The following is a 24,377-nucleotide window of genomic DNA, read 5'->3' as shown; positions in this document are numbered from 1 at the left end:
CAACTTTTTTTCCAAACCAGATGCCTTAACACACACTTTAGACTAGTGGAATGCTGCAAAAATATTCTGACCCAATAAAGTCAGTCTGAGTCAAGTAATGATGGGGGAAATTCTCCTTAATAGTAATTTTGACAATTAGAAATTAAAGTATCCATAAATAAATAATATACGTTTATATATATATTTTTTTTTTCTTTTTTTGTTGTCCCATTTGGATCTTTAGCCATCAGAATTGTTGTCTTAAGGCCAAGAAAGATGCCAAGCAGATTTATTTTACCAAGTGGATCATCATATGCCATATTGGTCCATTTGATTGACATTTATTATAATTATGTATTTATTTTATTTTAGGTTACTACAAACAGGACAGACATGACTTGGGGATAGGACAGGGAGAAAGAATGAAAGAAAGAGAGGAAGAGAAAGAAAAACAGAGGGGAGAAGAGACGGTGAGAAAGGGCAGAAGAAAGAAAGAAAAACAAACAAAACACCTGGATCACCTGTATGGAGAAAAAAACCCAGAAGAGAAAACAAACAAAAAAGAGCAACATAAATACAACACCATCACAATAAACTAGCTAGCAGTAGATAACAGTAGATACTAAATATTAAACGCTATTGTGCAGCACGCAAGATAGACAGTGCACATGTTTATATTTGTAGGAGATCAGAATTTATTCCTTCCTCAAAGTTTTTTCTCCTCATGTGAATTTTATTATTATTATTTATAGCAAACTTACTTGTTTGAATTCAGTGGTGCAGATGTTGGACAAATATGTCTGAGCAATCCGGTCAATACTCACAACATGGGATTATTTATTTGAATGTATTTTTCCTCACTGTAAATTGCTTTTAGCCTTTTTAGATTTTCACAGCTTAACTACGGCAATAAAAAAAGAAAAGAAAGAAAGCTACCCGCTTAACCTGATAAAATGTTCAAGCTTACAAAATATTGTTTAACACATATGGCACCAATCACACAGAGTTACATTTTCATGCTAAAAGTACGATATAATTTACTTTTACCCTCTGAAGTATCTGGAAGTATCTGAAGTAGCTTTTTAGCTACTGTGTCCAATTTAATTAATTTCATTCAATTTATCTTTCATAGCTGTTTCAACAACAGCTGTCTCAAGGCGCTTATTTGTGTATTTATTGTAAAGTAAAGATCCTACAATATGAGCGAGAGCGAGAGACAGTGATGAGGCGCTGAGTGATGGTGAGGAGGAACAACGTCCTTTTAACTGGAAGAAACCGCTGCCTGAATCAGGTTCAGGAAAGGGCATTGCCCTGACCAACTCGGCTGAGGGGACAAAGAAGAGCACAGAGAGACAACGAACAGCAAACAGGCCAAAAACAAACAAAATGAAAGTAGAGACAAAAGTTAATGACTTGCAACTATGGCGCAGGATTGTCTGTTTTTTTTTCAAAGGCACTTTAAAAAAGTGGTTTAAAAAGAGTCATGACACTTAACCATAGAGGTGTACATGACTGGGACAATTTTTTCATCAAGTGATGTTTTAAAGAAAAAAAAAAGCCTAAAACCTATAGCTACGGTTAGACTGGACTTTTCTGGATTACAGCTACATGTGCTTTATGAATAGCGCCAGATAAAGAATTGCTTTTCTATAAGCTTTAATTTCCATCACAGAGTTCACATTAAAGAGTGGTTGTGCTTGTAATAATAATATAATAAGGGACCGTAATGTGTATGCACATTTATGTCTTTTTTGTGCACACAGTTTTAGTTGTGAATCTGCATAGTTTTATGTATCTGGTTCTTCATCTAACAAGCCTAATATTAATCTAATATTAATGTGGAACATGAGCAGAGTCTATAAAGAAAGTGATATTACTGTGCCTTTGAAGAATTAAATTGACAATTCACTTCAAGTAAGTTAGAATGAGTTTCCCCTGAAGCATATGTATGAAGCATATGCAACTCTGTAACTAATTTGGCAAGTGAAACATTATTCCACAGAGAGAAGGCAAGATAGAGAAGGAGCTGCAAGAGCACAACAGATGAAGGAATGAGGCAATGAAGATAGATATTATCAGACTGAGAGATCATAGAATCCACAAGTTGTTGTTTTTTTTTTTTTGAAAGAATGAAGAATGTATATCAAAATTAGTCTGTTATTGGCATCCAATAGCATCGGCCAATATGGAGCAATGAATATCAATGGCTGGATCCTATGGGATACTATAATTTTAAATATTGATTTCTGTATACTAACCAGTTAACTCAATATTTAAAATAAACCTATCAAAAACTGGTTTGGTTTGAATTTGGCTGATTTATGCTGATTGCGTCCTTTGAATGATCAAAATAGGAGAGTTGAAAACAGGAGACCAGGGCAGAAAAGATCAAGAATTAGAAAAGATAAAGAAAAATACCTCTTCTGAAAAAATGAAAAACAAAAAAACAAAAAACTGTACCATACAAGGTGATGGCCAGGAGCAGCTGTGGTCACTTTTGATTCATTGGAGGTTCAGGGAGGAGATGCTTTGTTTTCCCTGTTTACTTCTTTGGGCCAGATTTTCCTTCCAGTGGAAATATATGATCATCCAGGCTGACACTCTCTTGTAATCAATCATCACACGACAGCAGTTATTACTAACATCTCAATATTCCTTATTAGTCATCTCCAAAGGGAATGTGAAAAGTCATGTGTTTATCATAATGTAGCAATTACTTGGAAATCACAACATAAAGGTCCCTGGAAATATCTTTCATTCTTGCTCAACAGACGGTAATTTAAAACTGGGGGAGGACTCCACCACTGAATTTATTTCCCTCAGTAACAAAGCACAGATGATAATAAAACACTGATTAAACAAGATAATTAATGATATGCTGGTGAAGAGAAAATGCTTCTGGAGAAACCTGGGCTTTGTTTTAAATAAGATTTAATTGAACTATATATATATATATATATATATATATATATATATATATATATATATATATATATTTCAATTCATCACACAATTTTATTAAAAAAAGATTGTAGGGTTTTTACCATATACAACGCTTTGAGGTGACTGTTGTGATCTATTTATATATAAATAAAACTGAATTGAATTGAAGTGAACAGTAGGTTGAGACCATTGTACATACAGCTCAGTATAGTACATTTTTAAAAAGTTTGATAATAAAACGTGTCCAACAACCAGTATTGTCCTGTTTGCAAATACACTTAGACCTTTTGAGTCAGTAAGACATTTAGTGAAGTAATAGAAACAATGTCTATACACCCCAAAGACATGAACTCAAATAAATCAAATTCAGGATTTAGTCACTTTTTTATTAATTTACTTGTAAATGTAAATTCATACACCTTCATTTCAGAAAACAGGCATGATTTTGTAGACTGTGCGCTAAATAGAACAGAAACAATACTTTTATTTTGAAATAATTGCTTTAACATTACAAACATTTAATCCTTAGAAAGCTTAGTAAAAAATACAACCGTTTTTAACTATACTGTTGCAGTCATGTATTCATGTGAAAAATAAATTGATTATTTATGGAGAATGTAAATTCTTTTTATGCATGCTGTAAGCTCAAAGTAAAATAAAAACTTGCTTTATAACTTTTATTTGAGAGTTTCCTAGCAGTGCTGTAAGCATCACACCCTGTAAGAGTTTAGGAAAGTTCCCTGTGGTGCAATCCTCTGTGATAAAGTGCTTTCATGCAGTGAATTTTAGGGAAAATTATAAACCAAGGGGGAGGAGTGATTAACCTCTCATGGTGTTCATTGCAAGTGGTTTGCTGGAGCATAAACATTTGTTCTCTTAGCCTGGAACTGGGTTAGGCTGCCGGTGGCTATTCAGCAGCGAGGGTTACCCATTCGGCAGTAACAAACAGTTCTGAACAGTCGACACTGGCAGAAAGCACAATAATCACAGCACACGGTTCCTTGAGATTTACAGCTTCCCCACAGGGAAATACAGTTGGCAGGAGGAGGAGGCCGCTTCTTCACACCATATTTGTTCTGAAAGAAAAGGAGAGAGAGAGAAGAAGAAGAAGTTATAACATAGAAAATCATATTTTTAAAACAGGTTGCTGTAAAAAAAATTAGAAACAATATGTTTATGGAGTCGCTGAACTGTGCAGCTTATCCCCCTTTTTTCTACATGCCTGCACAGAGTAGGAGTTGCTCTGAGTCTCATTGCACATGTGCATAGTGAGAATAAAAGGCATTCTATTCTATTCTATTACAAAAAAAATCACAACAACAACAACAACAACAACATCACAACATCACAACAACAAGCACTATTAATGATATTATGTTGCTGAGTGTTTTGACTGAGAATTGTGGCATTTATTAAGTGTGTTTATAAAAGCCAGGCACAAGGACCTGAGGCAAGAGAAAAGAACTGCATCCTGACTGCCAACAGAAAACCACACAGGGTACATTTCTGCCCCTTGAGTGCACAGAAGAATGCATGAGAGGAAAAGCATCTTTGCCAGTAAGTTTTTTCCTTTCTCCTTTTCCACGAGCAAGAGGGTGTGATAAGATCTCCCTTGCTCCCTTGCTCTTGTTTACCTTTGATTCTCTGGAAGCGGGCACTGTTCTCACTGTTCTTTCATATGGTCAATTTAAAAGGTCACTCTAAATACGGACATGCCTTGATTGGTTGTATGGTTTGATCACTGACACATATAGTCACTGGTTGCAACATTCAGTCCAGCTTGTTCAGTTAATGATAGTAATCAAATCATGGTATATTATAAAACGTTTCATATGTAATATGTTGTTATAAATCTTTCTTTTAATTATTGAATTCTTTAATTTTAATTTGGTTGTTTTACCTGTATTCAAAATTGATTTGATCAACTAAATTACATAATTATTTAAACATAGTTTCCATAGCAAGTTCACTTGTGTAGGGTAGACAGTTTTCATTTTCATTACTTCACTTTAAAAACTAGTATATTAAATGAAAAACTATAATATAATATACTATAATATAATGAAGCTATATGATAAAAAGTAATGGAACCCAGTATTATATCAATACCATGGTATAATAATAATAATAATAATAATAATAATAATAATAATAATAATTTTTGCAACAACCTTTTTCTGTTTCTTTGGTTTCTTGCTCTTCTTTGCAGATTTTGGTAACTCTGGAAGAGAAAATTAAGAATTGCAATTATTAGAAAATGTATTAGAAAAGAAAAGTGTCATCAGCATAGATGAAACATGATTAGCATTGTAAAAAACACAGTTTGCAGTGTCCTTTCAAACTTACCTACAATAACCACAGGGGGTGAGTCTATTTCTAGATTTTGAGACAAAGCATTAGATGCAGCAACTCTGCTGGTGGAGAGTCTCTCATCTGGGATCATGTGGGCATAGCCGAGGAAGTAGTCTGTCGCAGCCAGAAGAAAGCAACTTAGCAGCAGTGAGATGTGCATCTTTCTGTGAAAAGAAAAACGAGTAATGGATGTCTGTTAGACAAACAGCACACCAGGAACTCACTCTGCAGGAGCGGGAGATATAGGAGAGGTGGAGGAAGATCTCAGCCTGGGCGTCTATTGTCTTGTGTAGTCTGGAAGATGAGTGGATGACGGGGTGGGTGCAGTTTTCTCTGTGGTGGGGTCGGGTGGGCTGTCCTGGGCTTTGCGGGGCCAGGCGGCGCTGCCGAACTAGGCCCCAGTCCAGAGAGGCCTGGGCCCCCCTTTCCCTGGTGGCTTGCAGAGTATCCCTTTTCCCGCTCCACCACAATCACCCACACATGCAGGGCCTTGGGGTAAAGATGTGTCACCAGGGTGCAGGGGAGGCATCCCCCGCTCTGTCCCCTTCTGGCTGCCTGTGCCTCAATTTTATCCCACAACTTAGACATTCACATTACTCACACTCTCATTACACATACATATAGGATCTTGGGGGTGGGCACGCTACACAGTATCCAAAAGACCATCAGGGTGTACAACCTGGCGTCGTTGCCCACCTCTCAATTTTAAATACATGTAGACATTGAGGGCTATCAGGAGGGGCTATGCGCTTACCTGCTGCTCTCTGGCAGGTAGCTCCATGTCCTCCTGGGTTTTAAATGCACCTTAGAACACACATGCATCAACACTACATATGAGCGGGCAGAGGGAGGTTTGGAGTCTTCACACACCCCCGTTCTCTGCGGCCTGCTGGCCGTGTGTGTGTGTGGGATGTTGTTTATTATGTTGCCCTTTTTTTCTTCTGCTTGTTCTCTCTTTTTTCTTTCTCAACAGGTGATCCCCTTTCTTTTCCCCAGTCAAGTCTATCCCGTATTTAACAAGTGAAAATAAAATAAAATAAACAATAAAAGGTGAATCAAATAGACCATTACGGCAAGGCTGGGATGGTCCATTTGGTAAAGTAAATCCGTTGGGCATCTTTCTTCGCCTTTAGACAATAATTCTGATGGCAAAAGAGCCAAACGGGACAGGCAAAAAAAAAAAAAAAAAAAAAAAAAAAAGATAAACAGCACATCTGTTTATCGGTAATTTTAGTAACTAATTTTTAAAAACATCACTAGAAAAACAGTAAATTGGCCTGATGAGAAACTTCAAATAAGCTTTCTCATCATATTTTTTAATGAAAGATATTTGTATTTAAGATATTATATTTAATACATATTTTACTGTGATAAATCTGTTTACTTTATTCTCTGCTTTATCAGTTTGTCTGCACACAAAGTAAAAACAGACAGCAAAGAAAAATGAAATGAAAGTAGCTCAAAAATGATGCTGTTCTTTGAAACACAAGTCAATCCTTAAAAGCTCCTACAATGAAATGCAAATATTTCAAGCACAGTCAATGGGTTTTTTTCTCCTTCCATTTTTTTTAGGAAATAAACAATTGTGACAATGGTACAGTGGTATTTTTTTTTAAATAAGCTAAATTTTATTAAAGCTTAAAACGTGCGTAAAAAAGTGAATGGTCACTTTGACTCTCGGGTAGACTGTGCTTCAGTTTTGGTGACTGCTTTTAGTATTTTCTCCATACTGTTGTTACTGAGCACTTAGTTGCACTCCACCTGGTCACTTTTGACATTTCAGCTGAGTGCAGTCAGGATAATCTACAGAGAACCAGTAATCAATTTTCTTATTTAGGATCGGGGGGATTTCAGCTATTCCAGCAACCACTGAATTTTTGGTCAAGCTGTCTGTCCAACAGTAGACAGGTGAATTTCAAATCAGCAGTTAGCTTCAGAAGCATGTCTTTGGACTATGGGAAGTAACCAGATAACCTTAGGGAAAGCTACACAGGCTCAGCAAAAAAAAAAAAAAAAAAAAAGGCTCCACACAGAAAGGCTTCAGCTGAGTAGGAGGTTTTTACTCTGTTACTGTATTTCAGTGTGTTTCAGATTAGCAATAAATATACATTTTACATTCCAAAATAATGTTTTTCTGTCTGTACAAAAGGTTTTGCTGTATTTTTCATACTGATCAAATACTAATTAATATAAATAACATCGTAGATACACTCTGCACAGAAAGCAACAGCTCTGGTGGGGAGTGTAATTTGAACTGTTGGGAAGGATTACTACTTTGAGGTCAGTGAGAAGGTTTAATCGGGCTCTATGTTTTTCTTCTACTTTTCTTTGTGATCATTATCTGGACTTAAATATCACAGTTTGTACATTTCTAAAGGTTTGGTGTGAGCAGTGTCTATTTTGTTTTCAGGGAAAGGCTGTAAAAATAACTTGCATGCAAATAATTGATGAGAAAAAGGAAGAAACAAGGAAATTATGAATGTTAACAGAACTTTTACACAGTACTTTAAAAGTATACATAAAATAAACCTAGACTGAATTTTGTTGTTTTGTTCATACTTATTTTTAAAGTTTTTGTACATTATAGTTGTATGTTACACCTTTTTCTGGCTTTTAATTTAGGATGACTAGAAATGTAAGAATGACCAGTAGTGCAATATGACATTATTATTATTATTATTATTATTATTATTATTATTATTATATGTAATCATATCAGTGTCACACAACCAAAACAAATCTAAATTATGAAATCTATCCTCAAAAAATCCCAAATCCCAAACAGTCTCATGAATTTTATTTTATGCATGTTATTCTTAATTTGAGATTGCCTTCCTATTTTTTTCTGTAAATGAAATCCATATCATAAATGGAAAACACCAACCAAATTCTGTGCACCATCCCAGTTACTCCTTCCTTTGGCAACTGAACAAGAAATGTCCATACCCTCTCCACTGTAGTTCACCTCTGTGCTTTAAAAGACATGGCTCTTATAACATATGCTTGAAATATTGTTCAAGACTCTGAACACTCTGAACTCTTATTGTATCCAGCATCCTCAAAACCACACCCTCCTGTAGTATCAAAGCTGAGCCAACCAATGAAAAATAAACTTTTGTAGAAGCTGAAACGCTAAGCTCAGCTAATAGTTTTATTCATCACAGACTCAAGAACTCTTCCAGCTGATTCTGCCTTGACATAAATAGCCTAGGCTGTATAAATCCCATATGTTCAGAGACCAAACCAAAATAGTTTTAAAAACAGTTTTATAGCAGTTTTTTTTATAGGGGACTTGCCTTTAATATCAGGTTGTTTTTGTACTGACTGCTAGTAGTTTATTTCGATTTATTCTCCATCACATGGTGGTTAACCTGATTTTAAAACCTGTTTTGAAAAACATCATCATTTTTATTATTATTTAATATAAATTAAACAAGTTGGGGCATATTTCCTATTTTGGTTAATTATTTCCAATACAATTTCCAAATATAATTACAAAATTGATTGTAATTAACCATCACAGGATGGTTTTCCACCTTGCCCCAGTCTAGCTTAAAATAGTCCAGGCCCAGCTTTTTTTTTCTTTTTTTTTTTTTGCATGGTAAAGGTTTAACTGACATATGTGGATGTGGTGACAAAATGTGTTCACTGACAATGGTTTTCACTACAGAATGGTGTCTGTTTTTAATGCTGTGCTTCGTGAGGGCCCCTAAATTCTTGGCAATTTTATGCTGAGAAATGTTATTCTTACATTATTGAACTATTTGACCACACAGTCTTTCACAGAGTGGCAAACCGCACCCCATCTTTACTTCTGAAACACTCTCTGAGATGCTCTTTTAATACCCATGTTTAATACTCATGTTACTAATTTGCCAGATTAGTTGTCAGATGTTCCACCAGATGTTCTCTGCATTGCACAACTTCTCCACTTTTAATTGCAATTAAATGCTGCTGGCGTCAAATTCAAGACTCGGTAGACATGTTTTTAAAACACAAAAAAAATATTTTTTTAAATTGTCCCTTATTAATATTTTACAGTGTGCTGACATTTCTGGAAACATTAAGCTCAAATAAAATAGGTGAAATCACTTCCCTTTGCTTCAATCCAGATAATCCATGCTTTTACCCACAAATGTGGATTTCTATTAGACATTGATAGCACTGAATTTACCATCAGTATATATTAAGTTATGCTTTAGGAGGTCTTACAGTAAAGTGACTTGCATTCATTATCAATATGAGGTCTGCTAATGTTCACCATAATCCTTTTCTTGCATTCCCTGCCCAAACAGCAGCTGCAAAATGATTTAATCTCTCAAAGGAGTAAGGGTTGAAAATCACGACCCTTGCCAACTAAAATTCCTGAGTACTCATTTTGTAACTAGCCAAAATATGTGGAATAAACAAACAACTAAATCAACTAAAACAATAAGATATACACAAGCATTTTTCACAAAGAAGATCTGAGTCATTAGCAACTGGGTTTACTCATGCCAGGTGAACTTGAATTCAAAGGTGACCATAATCACCGTGATATAATAAAAACACATTTTAGCACCTTCTCCCACAGATCTGATAAAAATTAATTTTAAATTGAGTACAACGTTAAGAGCTAAGCATTTCCTTTGAAAGCAGGGCAAACATAAAAGGAATGCCAAACACATACACTAAGTCAAACAGCACCTAAAACCACCTTAATATGGCTCCTTTCCTGCATCTGGATAGACTTTAGCACATCAGCTGAGGATCATGGATGCTGCTTCTCATGAGGTTTTGGAAACCACATTATAGTGCATTGAGACATTTCAAAGCGGAATGATTTAAAGAGGTGAAATGATGACAGTAAATGCCAAGGGAAGGTTAACAATCAACAAAAAATATGTACAGATGTGCAGGCAAAATATGAAGTGCAAAGTCTTTTTTCTCTCACGGCAGTATTTTGTTCTTAGAAAAAAATCATACAAGGTGATTTGTAGGCTAAGACAAGGGTGATACAAATTTATTTAATTCATAAATTCATAAAACTTTAGGAGCATATTTCAGTATGAAGTAGGTCTAATGACTTCTTAAGACATTTTGTTTATATATTTTTGTTAAAATCAAATCAGCAAATAATTGTTTATTGCAAAGGTAATCATTTATGTGGAAAGGGATTTTTTTTCCTTTCCCGACTCAGCTCGTCCAATTAAACTAAATTCAATTTTATTTATACACATGCCAAATCACAACAACAGGAGCTTTATATTGTAAGGCAGGCCCTAAAATAATACATACAGAGAAAATCCATGTCTAATGGTTTTACTTGGTCCCTATTAAGATGTTGTATTTCTCTTTCACTCACTCTCTTACTCAACATCTGAAGAGTTAGAAAATAGAAAAGCTAAAAGTTACACCCCTGATCTTGTAAGGTTAAATGTGAGGTGAAAGCTCCAGTGATTATTCATGATCCAAGTCATGACAAAAAGCCTCCAATTCCATAAATGTACCGACAGAATACATCAACATTTTCAACTCCATGAACTACAAGGATTACTTGATGAAACACCTCTAGAGAGAACTCCTGAAATAAGTAATTCAAAAGTCATGTGTATTAAAAATAGAAAAAAAGGAGGTATGTTTACAGCCAAATTCAACATGCAGTGGAAACACCACAAATCAACTAAAATTATGTTTAAGAGAGCTTTGTGAAAGTAGTTCACCTAAACAGTCAAACTCTCTCTTATGACAAGCTCAACAAATTTAAAAAAGGCAATTATGATATATCCATTGGACACAATTTTTTTTTCTTGAAAAATGCATAAATATAAATCAGCGAATGAATTAATGAATGAACAGATAAACAAACAAATTAATGGCCTTTAATTCTGGTCATCTGATATATTTGTCATGTGGTGCTGAATGGAAAGCTCCTTTAAAATTTACCTTTCATGTTGTAATGTAATGTTGCAGAATGCCAAATCGTTATTACTGCTGTTTATGTAGTTTAGATTGTGGATTCTATTCCTAAGATGTTTTAATAAAAACATTAAAAAAAATTATTATTATTATTTTTAAGAGTTCTGGATCAACCAGTCAACTGGTGCACCGGAATGGCAGCTTTACAACCCAAATTCTAATTTTAAAGAAATTTCTCAGCCTGAACATCTGTTTTGTAGAACAGCAGAGAAAAGGTGCTCTATTTGCTTTTCTCTACATTGTAACCTTTGGCTCTATTCCTAAACAGAAAAATAATCAGAGTCATGCATTAAATTGATATTTGGCAGGTGGGGGGTACTCTAGGATAAGATGTTACACTTGAGCATTGGGAAAAGAATTTAGATAAACTCATAAATAAATAAGAATAATTCCTATTGAGCAGCTGACATGTCCTGCTGCTGCTATTCCCATGTTTCCTGGTGGATTTTGACACAACTGAATTTATCAAGTTATAAGCATGTATAAGGTGATTTCTCACCTTTAGGCACTACAAAGCTGTTATGAAGGTGGAATTCAGTCAGTAAATCACCTTAAATTTGATTTGATACGCGTTGCTCTTGATGTCATTTAATTCCGACCATCAAATGTTACTGAGCAGTCCTCTCTTTTTTTGTCCTCTCTGAATGACGTTATCTCACTACTAGAAGGATTACAGTCCAAACAACACAGAAACAGTCTGTGTGTTTGCTCATATTTGTTGAGCTGAAATGAGCTGCTGCATTTGAAATTTCCTGCCATTTAAAAAAAAAAAAAAAAAAAAAAAACTTAAAAAAATACTACTTCATTTTCCTCTTTTGTAGCTGTTGTAGCGGTTCTGTTATTGGTTCCTCCACTTAGGTTCAAATCTTGTGAAGACATGTACAGATGTGAAATAATCACTCTTATCAAATGCGTTAAGCCTTTTATATGGAGTCTATTTTGAAAATATAAGCAATGGAAAGCACAGGTATTTGTGTTAAAATGTAGGGAGTAAACTACAGATACCTGAAAATTCTACCTAAACACAATAATGAATATTTGTACTTTGTTACTTCCCACCTCCCAAACGGACCTGTGTTTGAGTGTGTTTTCATTCAGCTGTGAGATGGTTTTCCATTTGGCTTTGCACACGTCTATTTATCTTCTAATTTTGTGGCACATCTCTACTTCAGGGACATAACATCTGTGTTAAAAGACACAGATGTCATAGCTGTCAAAACTGTCATACTAGACACTCAGAGAATCCAGGGTTTCCTGCATAGCCATAAACTAATTTGCTTACTCAGAGATCTACAAAGATTACCCCCACCTCAACAGGCCCATGCCCACTGTTTTCTCTCTCCTTTTGCCTCTTAAACACACGTGCACCCCATAATTGATGCCTTGTGTGCAGGACGAAGAAAGAATCATATCAGCAGAGTATTCTGTTGCTAGAAATGTTACATCATCCCAGATGATTTGTAGCTTAAGGTAGAGTAACATATAACTAACGTTTCAATGGTATTTGACTGATTATATTACAGTAAAGTAGTCCTAACTATGTCAGTTCACTTTTGACTTGCACATCAGTCAACTAACAATTACTGTTATATTACTGTCAAACCTTAATGTGGCTAGAAAAAAAAGATTTTGTTTTTTGTTGATGACTAAACTCAATTTTCTGCCTTAGATGGTCTTTTATAATTAAAAAAGCAAAGATTTTGGTTCATCTTTTGACCACATATGCACCAATACCACTTCATGATGAAAATTTTTCAAAAAAGATCCCAAATTCACACACCATGCACACATTCATACCTGAAGTATAGCATTGACAAAGTATTTTTTTTTCTTTTTTGTGTCATAGTTGGAGAAATTACAGCGTTACAGTTGCTCAGAAAAACCCTCTTGACCTCGCTGCTGTGTCACATACTGAGTGAATTATGTAATTTACGTACCACTAAGGTGACCCTTGAACACAAGGTTATGCACCTTGACAAGAAACACATTTCTTCTGCCATCACGTTCCCCCTACACGATTAGACGTGTGTTGGTAAGTGCACGTTAAGACTGAAAGGCTTAGCTGCGTAGAAAAAAATGCACACTAAGACAGGCACACAGGAATGGCTTATCTTATCAGTCGTATACCCTTCATGTTCTCTCAAATACACAAAAGAAGAGGTTTCTTTAATAATAATACCAACATATTACTATAAATAGCCAAAGAAAAAAAGGGAATATAAAACTAGAAAAACTGTGCATTAAGTTAATTGAAAAAAAGAAAATATGAGGGTAAAAATAAGGCAAGGTTCAGATTGTTTCCAATTCCAGCTACACTGGACTCTCCAAGCTAATCCAATAATTTGAGGTTTTGGATAACAAGCTCAAATTATGTCATTATAACACTACAGTAACTATGTGTTTTTTAGAGGAAAATAAATGCGTTCTTCTTTCTGTTCTCCTTTGATAATCACATTTTCTGTGGTTCAGCTGCACTAGGTACACATGTAATGTGTAACATAAAGAACGTGTTTGCCCTACCACAGCTGAATCTCCCCCGTGGGAGCCTGAATTGGATAAGCACAAAATAATAGATGGATGGATATAAAGAAACCGGGTGGTATCTTGTTCAGCTAATGTGTCCTTAAATAACTGGTTATTTCATGCTGGTGTAATAATCGTTGTTACAAATAAAAGAAAATGAAATGTAACCACGTAGAATCTGAATTGTAAGAAGTTGGATCTATTAGTGGTAATATTCTCTATAAGATCCACATGTGGTGGCACTTTTGCCTGTAAAAAAAACAGTGAAAATCAACTTAATTTAACCACACCATCAGCTCACGAACAGTTCTCACATCAAAGATGGTGAGATGTTTTTTTCTGGCCACACCGAGACAAAACATCTGACCTTCACCTCAGAGAAATCAGTTCAAGGATCATTCTCTGAGAGTTGTCTGTTCAAACACACACACACACACTCACACCCACACACACTCACTCACTCACTCATATTTTTTGAAGACACATGGTTAGGAAATTGTGGTGAAGCTGAGGGAAGAATAGCAGCACAGTGTCCCAGTGGCCTGGTTCTCATTTTGAAATAATTTTCAGTAATTTCCATCACCATGGAAGTCAGCAATAAAGTCACGGGGTTCCCTTTTAAATTGATCTGCTCTGTTGCCGAGGCTGTTGGCTCTGTTTTTCGCACACAGCCCTTTGTGCCTTTTTTCTTTTTTTTTCCCTTTTTCTTTTTTAAATCACTATTTATTTATTTTTTTAAACAAAAGGAACCATAAACAGCAGGGAAGCATAAACAGAGTTTGTTTGTTTTTTTCTATTCAAAGAAATAAAGCTGATTTTTTCAAAAAAAACAAATATCCATTTATTTGTATTTTTTAATTACAAAAAGTGTCAATACCATCAATGGCTAAATGGACAAAATCAAAAACTGTCAGTATCAACACTGAGCAAGAAATCACATTTGTTGAAATTATATTTATATTTTTACACAAGAATTTTCATTTGAATGTTTTCTTTTGCTTTAAAGAGAAAAGAAAATCCACCCAATATTTTTCTTATCCATTACAACACGTAGAGAGAAATTTCACCCATTCAGTTTTAAAAGGAAATATTAGCTTCAAATAACCCTAAAAAAAATGTCCTTTCAATGTGCCAATAAAAATCAAACTTTTAGCCTCAGTCTTAAACACAGACAGGCGTTTATAATGTTTTAGGGACAAAGGAAGGTCAGTGCCTTCAAAAACAACTCTTTAAGGCCAGCAGCGTTTTTTGTGTGTCTGTGACGTGTTTCTCATACTTTTCATAATCCTTATGTTCGCCTGCCACACTTTCAAAGTTTGAGTTTTTTACCAGATGGATTTGCTCTGACTGTCCAAGCGCCAGAATCCAAAAGAGAGATAATTTTAGATTAAAATAGTTTCTGCGCTGTGTCTAAGTTGCCCTGAACTGCAACTGTTTTACTATTTTGTTTTGTTTTTCTTTTCTTTTCTTTTTACATTTTCTAGGAGCTCCAGCTTCTAAATATGTTTTTCAGGTTTCAAAATTTGAACATTACTGGAATATAAAATATTTGTCTTTGGATTATCTGTCATCAACTATTAGGTTGTAAACAAATGCCACAGTATATACCATATGTCATTTTTATTTTTTATTTATTTTTTGTATCTTACCCTTACTTTAGGAAGCACATCACATCAAGTTTATTTTATAGTGTTACCTTGAGATAAACTTATATTAGAAATAGTCTTCCTCTTTGTTTTTGTACCAAAAACCTTTTTTGTCACTGCTCTTGTTAACGTTTACTAAGAATAAAAAATTATGTTGTCCAATGTTTAAAAAAAAAATTAGGGGGAAAAAAAGAAGTTCAAGCTTCCATGTTTTTTATTTATTTATTTATTTTTAGAGCTGCTGTTGGCAGTCAAATAGGTCAATCATCTGTGTGTTTTTGTTACTGCGGGAACAGACTATGCAGAGGTCATAATAATATTTTCAAGTGTGAAGGGATAATGAGAACAAATATCCTTTTAAGTGGAATATTTTTAACGCTCATCAACTATAACCATGAAAAGAGGAATGCGCCTTGTGCCTTTATGAAGGGTGGAGAGTATACCTTTAATTATTGATTCCAACATCAAACCAGTTTTTCATCAAATCAATGAATCAAATGCTCAGAGAAACTTTCCAGCCCTTTCCTGCAGCATTCTTCACTTTCACACTGCTGGTTCGTATGTTCAGTCTGTTTCAAATTCTCACGTTCACTAAAATATGTGCATCGAACCTCCACAGCGTTCCCATTTTTACAAGCACAGTGGGCTCATTAAAGCCGAACACTGTTGTCTGATACAGCTGGAAACATGCTGATGAAAATCTGATTACACAGAAATGTTCTAATAACTCAATAATAAAAAAAAAACATTTAAACATCAGTGACATGGAGTATTAATGAATGTGTCCATAAGAACGCTCCTGAGGTTTTCCACAGAGTTCACCTCTGGGGAATTCTGTGGGTAACTATAAATGCCATTTCACATTTCAGCTGATTTTCCAGTTAAAAATGAAAAGGTTATATTTGTTAGTACTAAAATCTGCCAGCCTTTCATGAGAATCAAATACTGACAAAACATAAAGGTGGGGCACCAAATGTGAAGTTCAGTTTATTTCGATTTTCCAAGATGTGATGCAAAGAGTATTCAAAAGTAAGCTACTTCATTTTTGCAGCGTGACTAATGCTGCAAATAATCAAATATGGATTAGATAAAATCATAAGGACTGTATCTGAAATTACTGTAAACTTCAAAAGCTGAATGTAAATGAAAATCACTAAATACTGCAAAATCCTTTACTTCTTAAAAAGTGAATAAAATTCTATTAAATCCACAGTTTCATAGGGTTTACAGTATTTTGATTACCTGTCCCCCACACATGGACATTTTAATACCTGAAAAGGATTTTTTTTTTTTTTTGCTAATAATCATCTAGGAGGTAGAATTTAAAGTACTCGACCACTTGACTAAAGTTTTGTTTCTAGATATCACTTCTATAAAATATAGAAAAGAATAAGAGTAAAAGAAAAATCCCCAGCAGACCTCATAACAAAGTTCAGGCTCTCCTATGTTCCAAGAAACAACTCTTAAAAAGGCCAAAGTTCAAAGGTCAGCTGCTGAATAATACTAGTGTGGCTCAACCTTTTGTTTGTGTTCGGACCCAGAAATCTGGGAACTGAGAGCGTTTTATCTCTCTCATCAGTGTGTGTGAGGCAGCTTTAAAAGAGAAGACGAGAGGCTTCTGGCAGATTTGGGGTATGACTTCAGGAGGATAAATCAGCCAGACAGTAGTTTTAATGTCTGTGTCTCATCTATCATCTACCATCTGGGGCTACTTTGCACTGCGTGCCTTTTATCTGTTAGTTGTTCCACAGGTAGATGTAAATTATTCTAAATGGCAAAGTGTTTGGAAAAGTGAACAACATTTTCTGATCTTCCTTTAGAATTTAAATATCTTTAAATGAAAATACTACAATATATCAGACCTTCAAGGATTTTTATAATAAGATCCTACTATTTTTTTTCCCATCATGAAATGCAGCATATTAAAGCACTGTAGCCAAGCCACTGTACTACAAACTGCTGATATTTCACGTTTCACATATCACATACCCGTGAGTTTAAAAAGCAACAGGAGTTTCATTTTACAAAGTAAATACCAACTTTATTACATTCCCACCATAGCATATTGACAGTAAGACCTAACATGTTTTGATTTCTGTTCTGTTACAGCATGCTTGAAGACATAGTTATGGAGAGAGAGAGAGAGAGAGAAAGTCACAAATTTGAAACAGAAAACTTAAAAATTGTAATATAAACTCCTGATGGTAAAGATTTAACTGCTGTGCTGTTACATCGCACATTTTATACATGCTTTCATGTTCTGCAGCACACCAACTGAAAATAAATATTTCCAACATTATTGCCAGTTAATAATACTGTCTTATGTGTAAGAAACCAGAGAACAGACACAGGTAGTATTTGTTTTCCATCTCCTGCTGCTCCATTAGGTCAAGTCGATGTAAAGAGACAGTAAGAGAAAGCAGACCAACCAGAAAACCATATCCAGCGAAAGCGTCTATGAGAAAATTCTGACGACTGCTTCTGTGTGCTTATTAAAGCTAATCAGCAGCTATAAACCTGTTTGAAGATGGCTAATTATTCAAATGTTTGGCAGCACAAGAATGTACTCAACATTACCGAATGACTGTTGCTCCCGTTTTTTAAGTAAGATTAAGCTTAAAGAAAAGACCAAAACCAACTACGTGTAAGTCTGTCTTTAGCGACTGCCACTAAAATAGGAAGGAAAAATGTATTTATTGAGGACTATATTAAGTGGTAGATTACAGCACTTTCTGGTAGCAGATCCACAAAGCAAGAAATGTATTACAAATAAAGTGTGCTTGATTTGTCATACATTTATAACAACCTGCCACCTTGTGCAAAACTGAAAAAGAGTTCCTAGACATGACAGAGACGAATAAGCGATTAGGCTCTTCTCGGTTTTATTTGATCATAGTATAGAAACATTTAAATAAAGACAAAATATAACTTTTAGTCCTTGTAATTGTGTAGGGAAATCTTCTCCTATTGAAAGGCAACATTTGTTTTTCAACACCGACTTTGCGTGAGATCTTTAATTTTAATCCCTAACCTTGAAATAATCCTATTCTCCTGGGATTATACATGGACAACACAAAAAGAGAGAGAGAAAAAAAGAAGCTTTTTCTTAATATTTTCAATTCATCTTTGTTTCTATAAGTAATATCTTTGCCTGTTGTGAAGTGTATGAATATTCACTATATTGGGAATGTCGCACCAGACAGCGTCCACTGTTGCTAGCGTGTGCTTAACAATCACTAGTCAATACTTTGTATCCAAAACAAAACTGAAACTCTTACAAAGTGTTTATTTTAAGTAAAAAAAGCAAAGCATGCAATACGTCGGTCCATCACAATAAACATCATGTACTGTCACACAGGTTCCCAGATGGCACTGGCTTTAACTTGCATTGATTGTTTATAGTTTTTTAACATACTAATTATTAGGTGCCATTTTTTAATTTATATTTTTAATATGATTAACTCAAATAATAAATTATAATGTGTTTTTTTTTTCTATTTAACAACCGTAGAAATAAAGGTAGGAGAAATTATGTTAAAAACATATGCAAGCGCTGAGACACACATATTTATATTCACTCTTTTAATGTTCTGAGCACGATCATCAGTTTCAGAATGTGTTCTTAAAATATTAGTACACTCTGCAGGTTGCAAAAATTCAGTTTAATATTTTGTAACAATAATATTTTTTTTTTTAACATGTAATCAAACATAATATAATAATAATAATAATAATAATAATAATAATAATAATAAATACATACATACATACATACATACAATAAAAAGACTATATTTCATTATACATGTGAACTGTTATGCATACATATTCTATAGGGCTATTAATGTAATGTATTTAAAAGGGGAAATGAAGTGGAGAAATTGATCCTTTACGCTATCCCAGCAGCTTAGACTCAGACCCCTGTGCAATTTTACATATTCAGTCAGCAATCTGCTGATGTGCTGTTCCTTTGGACGTTTTACTGACATTTCAAAAAGACTTTTAATGTAAATACAAGAATCATTGATTATTATTATTTTTTTATTATTATTCATTTCAGTGAATGTCTCGGAACGATGATACCTGACAGCTGCCAATAATGGAACAATACGGTATAGTCGATAGATGGAGCCCTGAGAACACTGGCGCTCTACCGGAAAACAATCGGGAAAACTGCTCGTTGTTTCAGTTATACTTCGCTACAGATCTTACTATGAACACGTGTGAAGATGTAATTCGGTCCTCAGTTACCAGTGACGACTTGATCAGCGTCAGTATTTTCGTAGTAATTTAGCATTAGTGGTCCGAAACTCTAAGTCACATCACAAAATAAATCAAAAACATTGACAACTGAGCTTGAACAGTGACTAATTTGTTTCTCATTATTGGTTCAAGATTTTGATTTCAACTATGTAACTATGTTGTGCCCATTGTATTTTACAGGCCACAGTTGGGGAAATCCTGCTAAAACAATTGGCACATGGGAGACAACATTTGAAGGATTTTTTTAACAAGCTCAACAAAGGATGACTACAGCCAAAATTCTGTTTGTGATTTAAAACATGATTGAGTTTCAAAATGATCAAAACGATCATAAAAAGCATGTTTTGAAATTTCTCATACATCAGTGATCCAGGTCTCTGAGCCTCAGATGTCTGTGTTATACTTTCGTTACCGTGTCTTTCCGGCGCTCAAACGATTTCATGGAACATTTCGAACAAAACAAGACAGGAAGAAACTCTATTTGTCTTACCTGTGTTTGCCAGGCCAGCTGTCAGATAGTATGTCACACTCTCAGTTTCTCGTTCTTTCTTGTTTCTCGTTTCTCTGCGCTCCTCTTTCCCCCCCTTTTCCCTGTCTTGCTTCACGTCTTTATTTCTCTGCTACTTTTAAGCAAGTCACCACTCTCCTTTTCTCTCCTCCCTCTCTTTTCCCACACTTCACCTCTGATTTCGTCTTTTTTTTTTTAAATATCCTTATTTTTTTTGCCTTGTTTAACTTCCCCCCTTTAGCTGTCTTGTCCGCCTTCCTCTTTTTCGCTCTGTCTGTAAAAGTTTGCCTTTTTTTTAACCAAAACGTCTTTTTATCCTGCCCTCCTCTGTTTCTTCTTTTTTCTGTTCTTAAGGAGCAATACCTTGCTGTTGATAATGAAGACATACTGGGAGGTTTGTACTGGAGGCGGGACCAGTGCTGCAGGGCTTTGGGGGATGGGAAAGGTCACATTATGCAGAGAATAGACAGATAAATGTAAAACAGACCCTCCAGTGAAGTGCTCTTATGGTAGGCGCTGTCATTATAGCCCTCTTATGCATAAAAAGCCAGTGTTTGGCCATTTGTGAAAATTTTCCTTAAATAACTTTCATCTGTTTTATCTGTCTATGATGTCCAATTTAGGAACCTGGTAATCCCCCAGCCTGTCCAGTGTACTTTTGCTTCTGGATGTAATTTTTTTGGCATTTACCGTTTCATTCGGGTCATACAATATAACCTATATCCCATTTCCAGACAACACATTAAGTCTAACTGTAAGCAGGTGCTGATTCTGTTGTGTGTTCATGCTGGAAAAGTGACAAACTCCTTTTCTCAATTCGGTCACCTCCCTCTCATCACCCCCGGCCAGTGAGGCAGAAGGTTGGTCTTCCTGAGAGAGTTCTTCCTTCCCACTGTCACCAAGCACATGCTAATAAGGGGATTCATCTGTTCATTGGGATTCTTTCTCTAATATTTGCAGTCGTCACCTTATATAATATAAAGCTTGTGACTGTTGCTGTGAGCTGGTGTTTTTTAATAAAATTGAATAAAATGACACCACTTGGCAGCCATCTTTTTAATATTTCATTTAAACTGTGTGTGTACTGAAACACCAGTCATGTCTGATTAAAGCTGCTTAAAATGATTGCTGATTTTGCCTCAAAATATATTTTAAAAAAAGCTTTGCCTGCCCAGTTCTCAGGGGGAAAAAACACAAATGTTTTGAGATGGAAAGGGACATCTCATCAGAAGCATACCACATATTTTTTTTCAAACATGGTGTAAGCAATGTTACAGCGTGAGCATGAATGGGTGCCAATGAATCAAGGTACAAAACTGATCAGATAGTGCTCCACAGTGCAAATGGATAACGATCCAAAGTATACTGGGAAAGCAATCCAAGAGTTTGTCCAAGGCAAAGAAATTGGATAGTCTTCAATGGCCAAGTCAGCTTTCACTCAATATAGCATGCTTTTCAGTTAATGAAGTTAAAATTAAAAAATTTAAAATTGAAGGCAGAAAGATCAATAAACAAGAAGCAACTAAAGGAAACTGGCATAAAGGCCTGGCGGAGCATCTCAAGGGAGGAAAAAACAGTATTTGATGATGAATCCGAGACATCAGACAGTCATTTACTGCAAAGGATTTTCATAAAATTTTCATTTTTCATCAATTTTCTGATTAATTTTGATCATCTGAAAATCATAGGATATGTTTAAAAGGGGCTGTAATTATTACATGATTTATGCAGCATTTCAATAAACACCTAAATCAAAGCCAGAAATTGCTAATAAATTTAAATTCAGGACTGTTTGAGTGGCAGTTTTCTTTCTTATCTTGTTTTTCAAAAATGAAAAGTAAAGTATCACTAAAGATAAAAAGGGGAAATATGACTGTAGCAAATCTTAATTTTTCACAACATGGTGCTAATTTATAAAGAAATCTTTGTATGTCTATGTTTTTTTTTCTTACACAATGTTTAACCTGATTTACTCAAATTAAAGTTGGTTTATTGCTTGGGACCCAAGTAAGGGCAGTGTCCAATTGAGACTAGTTTCATTTCTGGCATCTTCTAACTTCACAGGTTGTCTAGTTACTAGGCAAAAGAGGGATTTCTGACTTCATCGTCAACATCACAAGTCTCTGTGACTTTGTGATGTAACCAGGGCATAGAACACATAACTTAGTTCATATAACATAGTTTATAAACTGCTGACTCTGATGACTGCTTGTGACAATGTGCACTCAACTTGCTAATGCTGGAAGATAAATTCAGGTCCAAACTTTGTGGGCACTAAATGGATCTACAGAATTGCTTGGCTCTTGGCTCTACTTCCTTGTGGACAAAAGTTTTGGAGAATCCGATGAACAACCAAAAGAGCAATGCTACTCAATTTATTTTTTTTAGATTAATTTTGACAGTCACCATAGCCAGTGGAACCTGTAAAAAGTAGAATAAAGTACCTAAATAAAATTATTATTTTATTATATTTTTTTTTAAATACAGGCTATTTATGCCACAAAATAATATTAAAAATAAAAATAAAATTAGAAGTAAGACAGAATATAGAAGTTACTGACTGAACATTAATTTGCACTGAATGGGCTCCTTTTTAAAAATAACACTTTTTTTTTCTCTTATTTTATTTTTATTTTTATTTTTTCAGTCTACCTGAATTTCATCCATCAAATGAAGAACCCCATATTAAAACAACAAAAATGTATCTGTCCCAGTTGAAAAGACTGGCATAGTGATCAGTAAACATCACTGATCTCAAATCTTATGAGTTACTATAAATGACATTAGAAAAACACACAGAGAGGCTACATATAAAGCAGCTGTGTGCACACACAACAAGGCTTCAAAGACACATATGGCACATACCATTGTTGAGATTAAAAAATAAACAGAACAAAAAAAACCTGACCCCTGCATGCCCACATTTTGGAAATTGGGAAAACTTTGCAACACAGATGGTTTCGCCTTGAACTGAAGCCAGATTTTAATCTCCTCAGATTCAATTTCACTCAGACCAGCAGTGTTGGGCCACCCTTTGTGCTTGTAAGACACTAATTATTTCTTTTAAAGGATAAAGATCAAATCAAACCTTACCAGTTCACATCTGTCTCTCATTTTTAACAAATTATTAAACCACTTTGTTGGTGCATTAACACATTCCCAAACTGTGAGAGGTAAGGGTTTGTCAAACAGCAAGAATAACGCCAGGATAGATGAGGTGGGAGTTTGTGCATGTCTTTTCCCACTTATATCTTCATGTGGGTTCATCGCAGCCTCATTAATGGAAGGATTAATTGTCATGTGTAACTCAAATAGTGATTGTAAATATCTAATACACCACGACATAGTTCCTGATATGAATTTGCTTGATTTTTTGGTAGACGGTGGTGGTTATTGTTTTATAGATATTCAATGTAAATGTTTGGAAGTTACATAACACACACACATAACACACACCAAGAATACCTGTGTAATCAATAAATGTTATTTCACTTTGATCTGCAAAAACATTTAATTTATTAGGCATTGAGGCAGACAGATTTCATAATGTGCAGATGTCATGTTAAATTAATTAGTTCAAATCAAAATATTTGTTATTCTGTGCTAAAATCGATCAATTGCAATCTGCAGCATTAATTTCCAGTTTTATTTGCAAAATTGTTGCATTGTACTGTTAATTTTTTTAACTATAATTTTCTATCACAACTGTATCATCATTTCTGATTGGAGTAGGCTGCACTCACACAGAATATTTTGTGTGAAAGAAGAGTGATGTGATGCATGAAACGTCATGCATCACATTATATGTCTGTGTGCACTGACTCTGACCTTGGCTACTGACCTAAATTCCTAAACAGTGAATATACAGTGAATAGCCTGTGTTTCAATTTTACTCTCAATGTGGACTTAAAATCAGCCCAACGGACCCTCAGTTGCAATTAAACATGGTCCACAAGATTCTGCTAAACCTCCCTGTAACTGAATGCCTAAGCCTAACCATGTCTAGTTAATCTTGGTGGATGATACTTGCTCTAACCAGCTGATTCAAGTACCCAAGCCAAGTCATCTCTAGTTCAAAGCAATTGTTAAAATCATAAGCTAAAAGATTATTCCTGAATTACTTACAAATTAGTATTAGTCTAAAAAAAATATTCCACTTTTCACAGAAGAGTAAAAAAAATTAACTCAGAAGATAATTTAGTGGG

General features: G+C 34.8%; 1 protein-coding gene across 1 annotated transcript; it reads right to left on the bottom strand.

Moving 5' to 3' along the window:
- Nucleotides 1-3,044: 3,044 nt before the first annotated feature.
- Nucleotides 3,045-20,555, bottom strand: asip1 (agouti signaling protein 1). Its single transcript, XM_085160287.1, has 4 exons — nt 20,155-20,555; nt 5,269-5,438; nt 5,094-5,143; nt 3,045-3,998 (listed from the first exon to the last, which is right to left on the bottom strand). The coding sequence occupies exons 2-4, from the start codon at nt 5,432-5,434 to the stop codon at nt 3,834-3,836; spliced, it is 381 nt and encodes a 126-aa protein (XP_085016413.1). The 5' UTR covers nt 5,435-5,438; nt 20,155-20,555; the 3' UTR covers nt 3,045-3,833.
- Nucleotides 20,556-24,377: the final 3,822 nt, after the last annotated feature.

This window comes from Neolamprologus multifasciatus, chromosome 5 (assembly GCF_963576455.1).
Source record: "Neolamprologus multifasciatus chromosome 5, fNeoMul1.2, whole genome shotgun sequence".
NCBI lineage: Eukaryota > Metazoa > Chordata > Actinopteri > Cichliformes > Cichlidae > Neolamprologus > Neolamprologus multifasciatus.
Note: the sequence above shows the minus strand (reverse complement) of the source record. Positions and strands in the feature narration are given on the sequence as shown.

Bases quoted from the DNA above. Each gene is read 5' to 3' on its own strand.
- asip1 (XM_085160287.1), bottom strand. From the start codon at position 5,434: ATGCACATCTCACTGCTGCTAAGTTGCTTTCTTCTGGCTGCGACAGAC. The intron at 5,144-5,268 runs GTAAGTTTGAAA...TTTCTCTTCCAG, and splicing joins ACCCCCTGTGGTTATTGTAG to AGTTACCAAAATCTGCAAAG. The intron at 3,999-5,093 runs GTTGTTGCAAAA...CTTTTCTTTCAG, and splicing joins AACCAAAGAAACAGAAAAAG to AACAAATATGGTGTGAAGAA.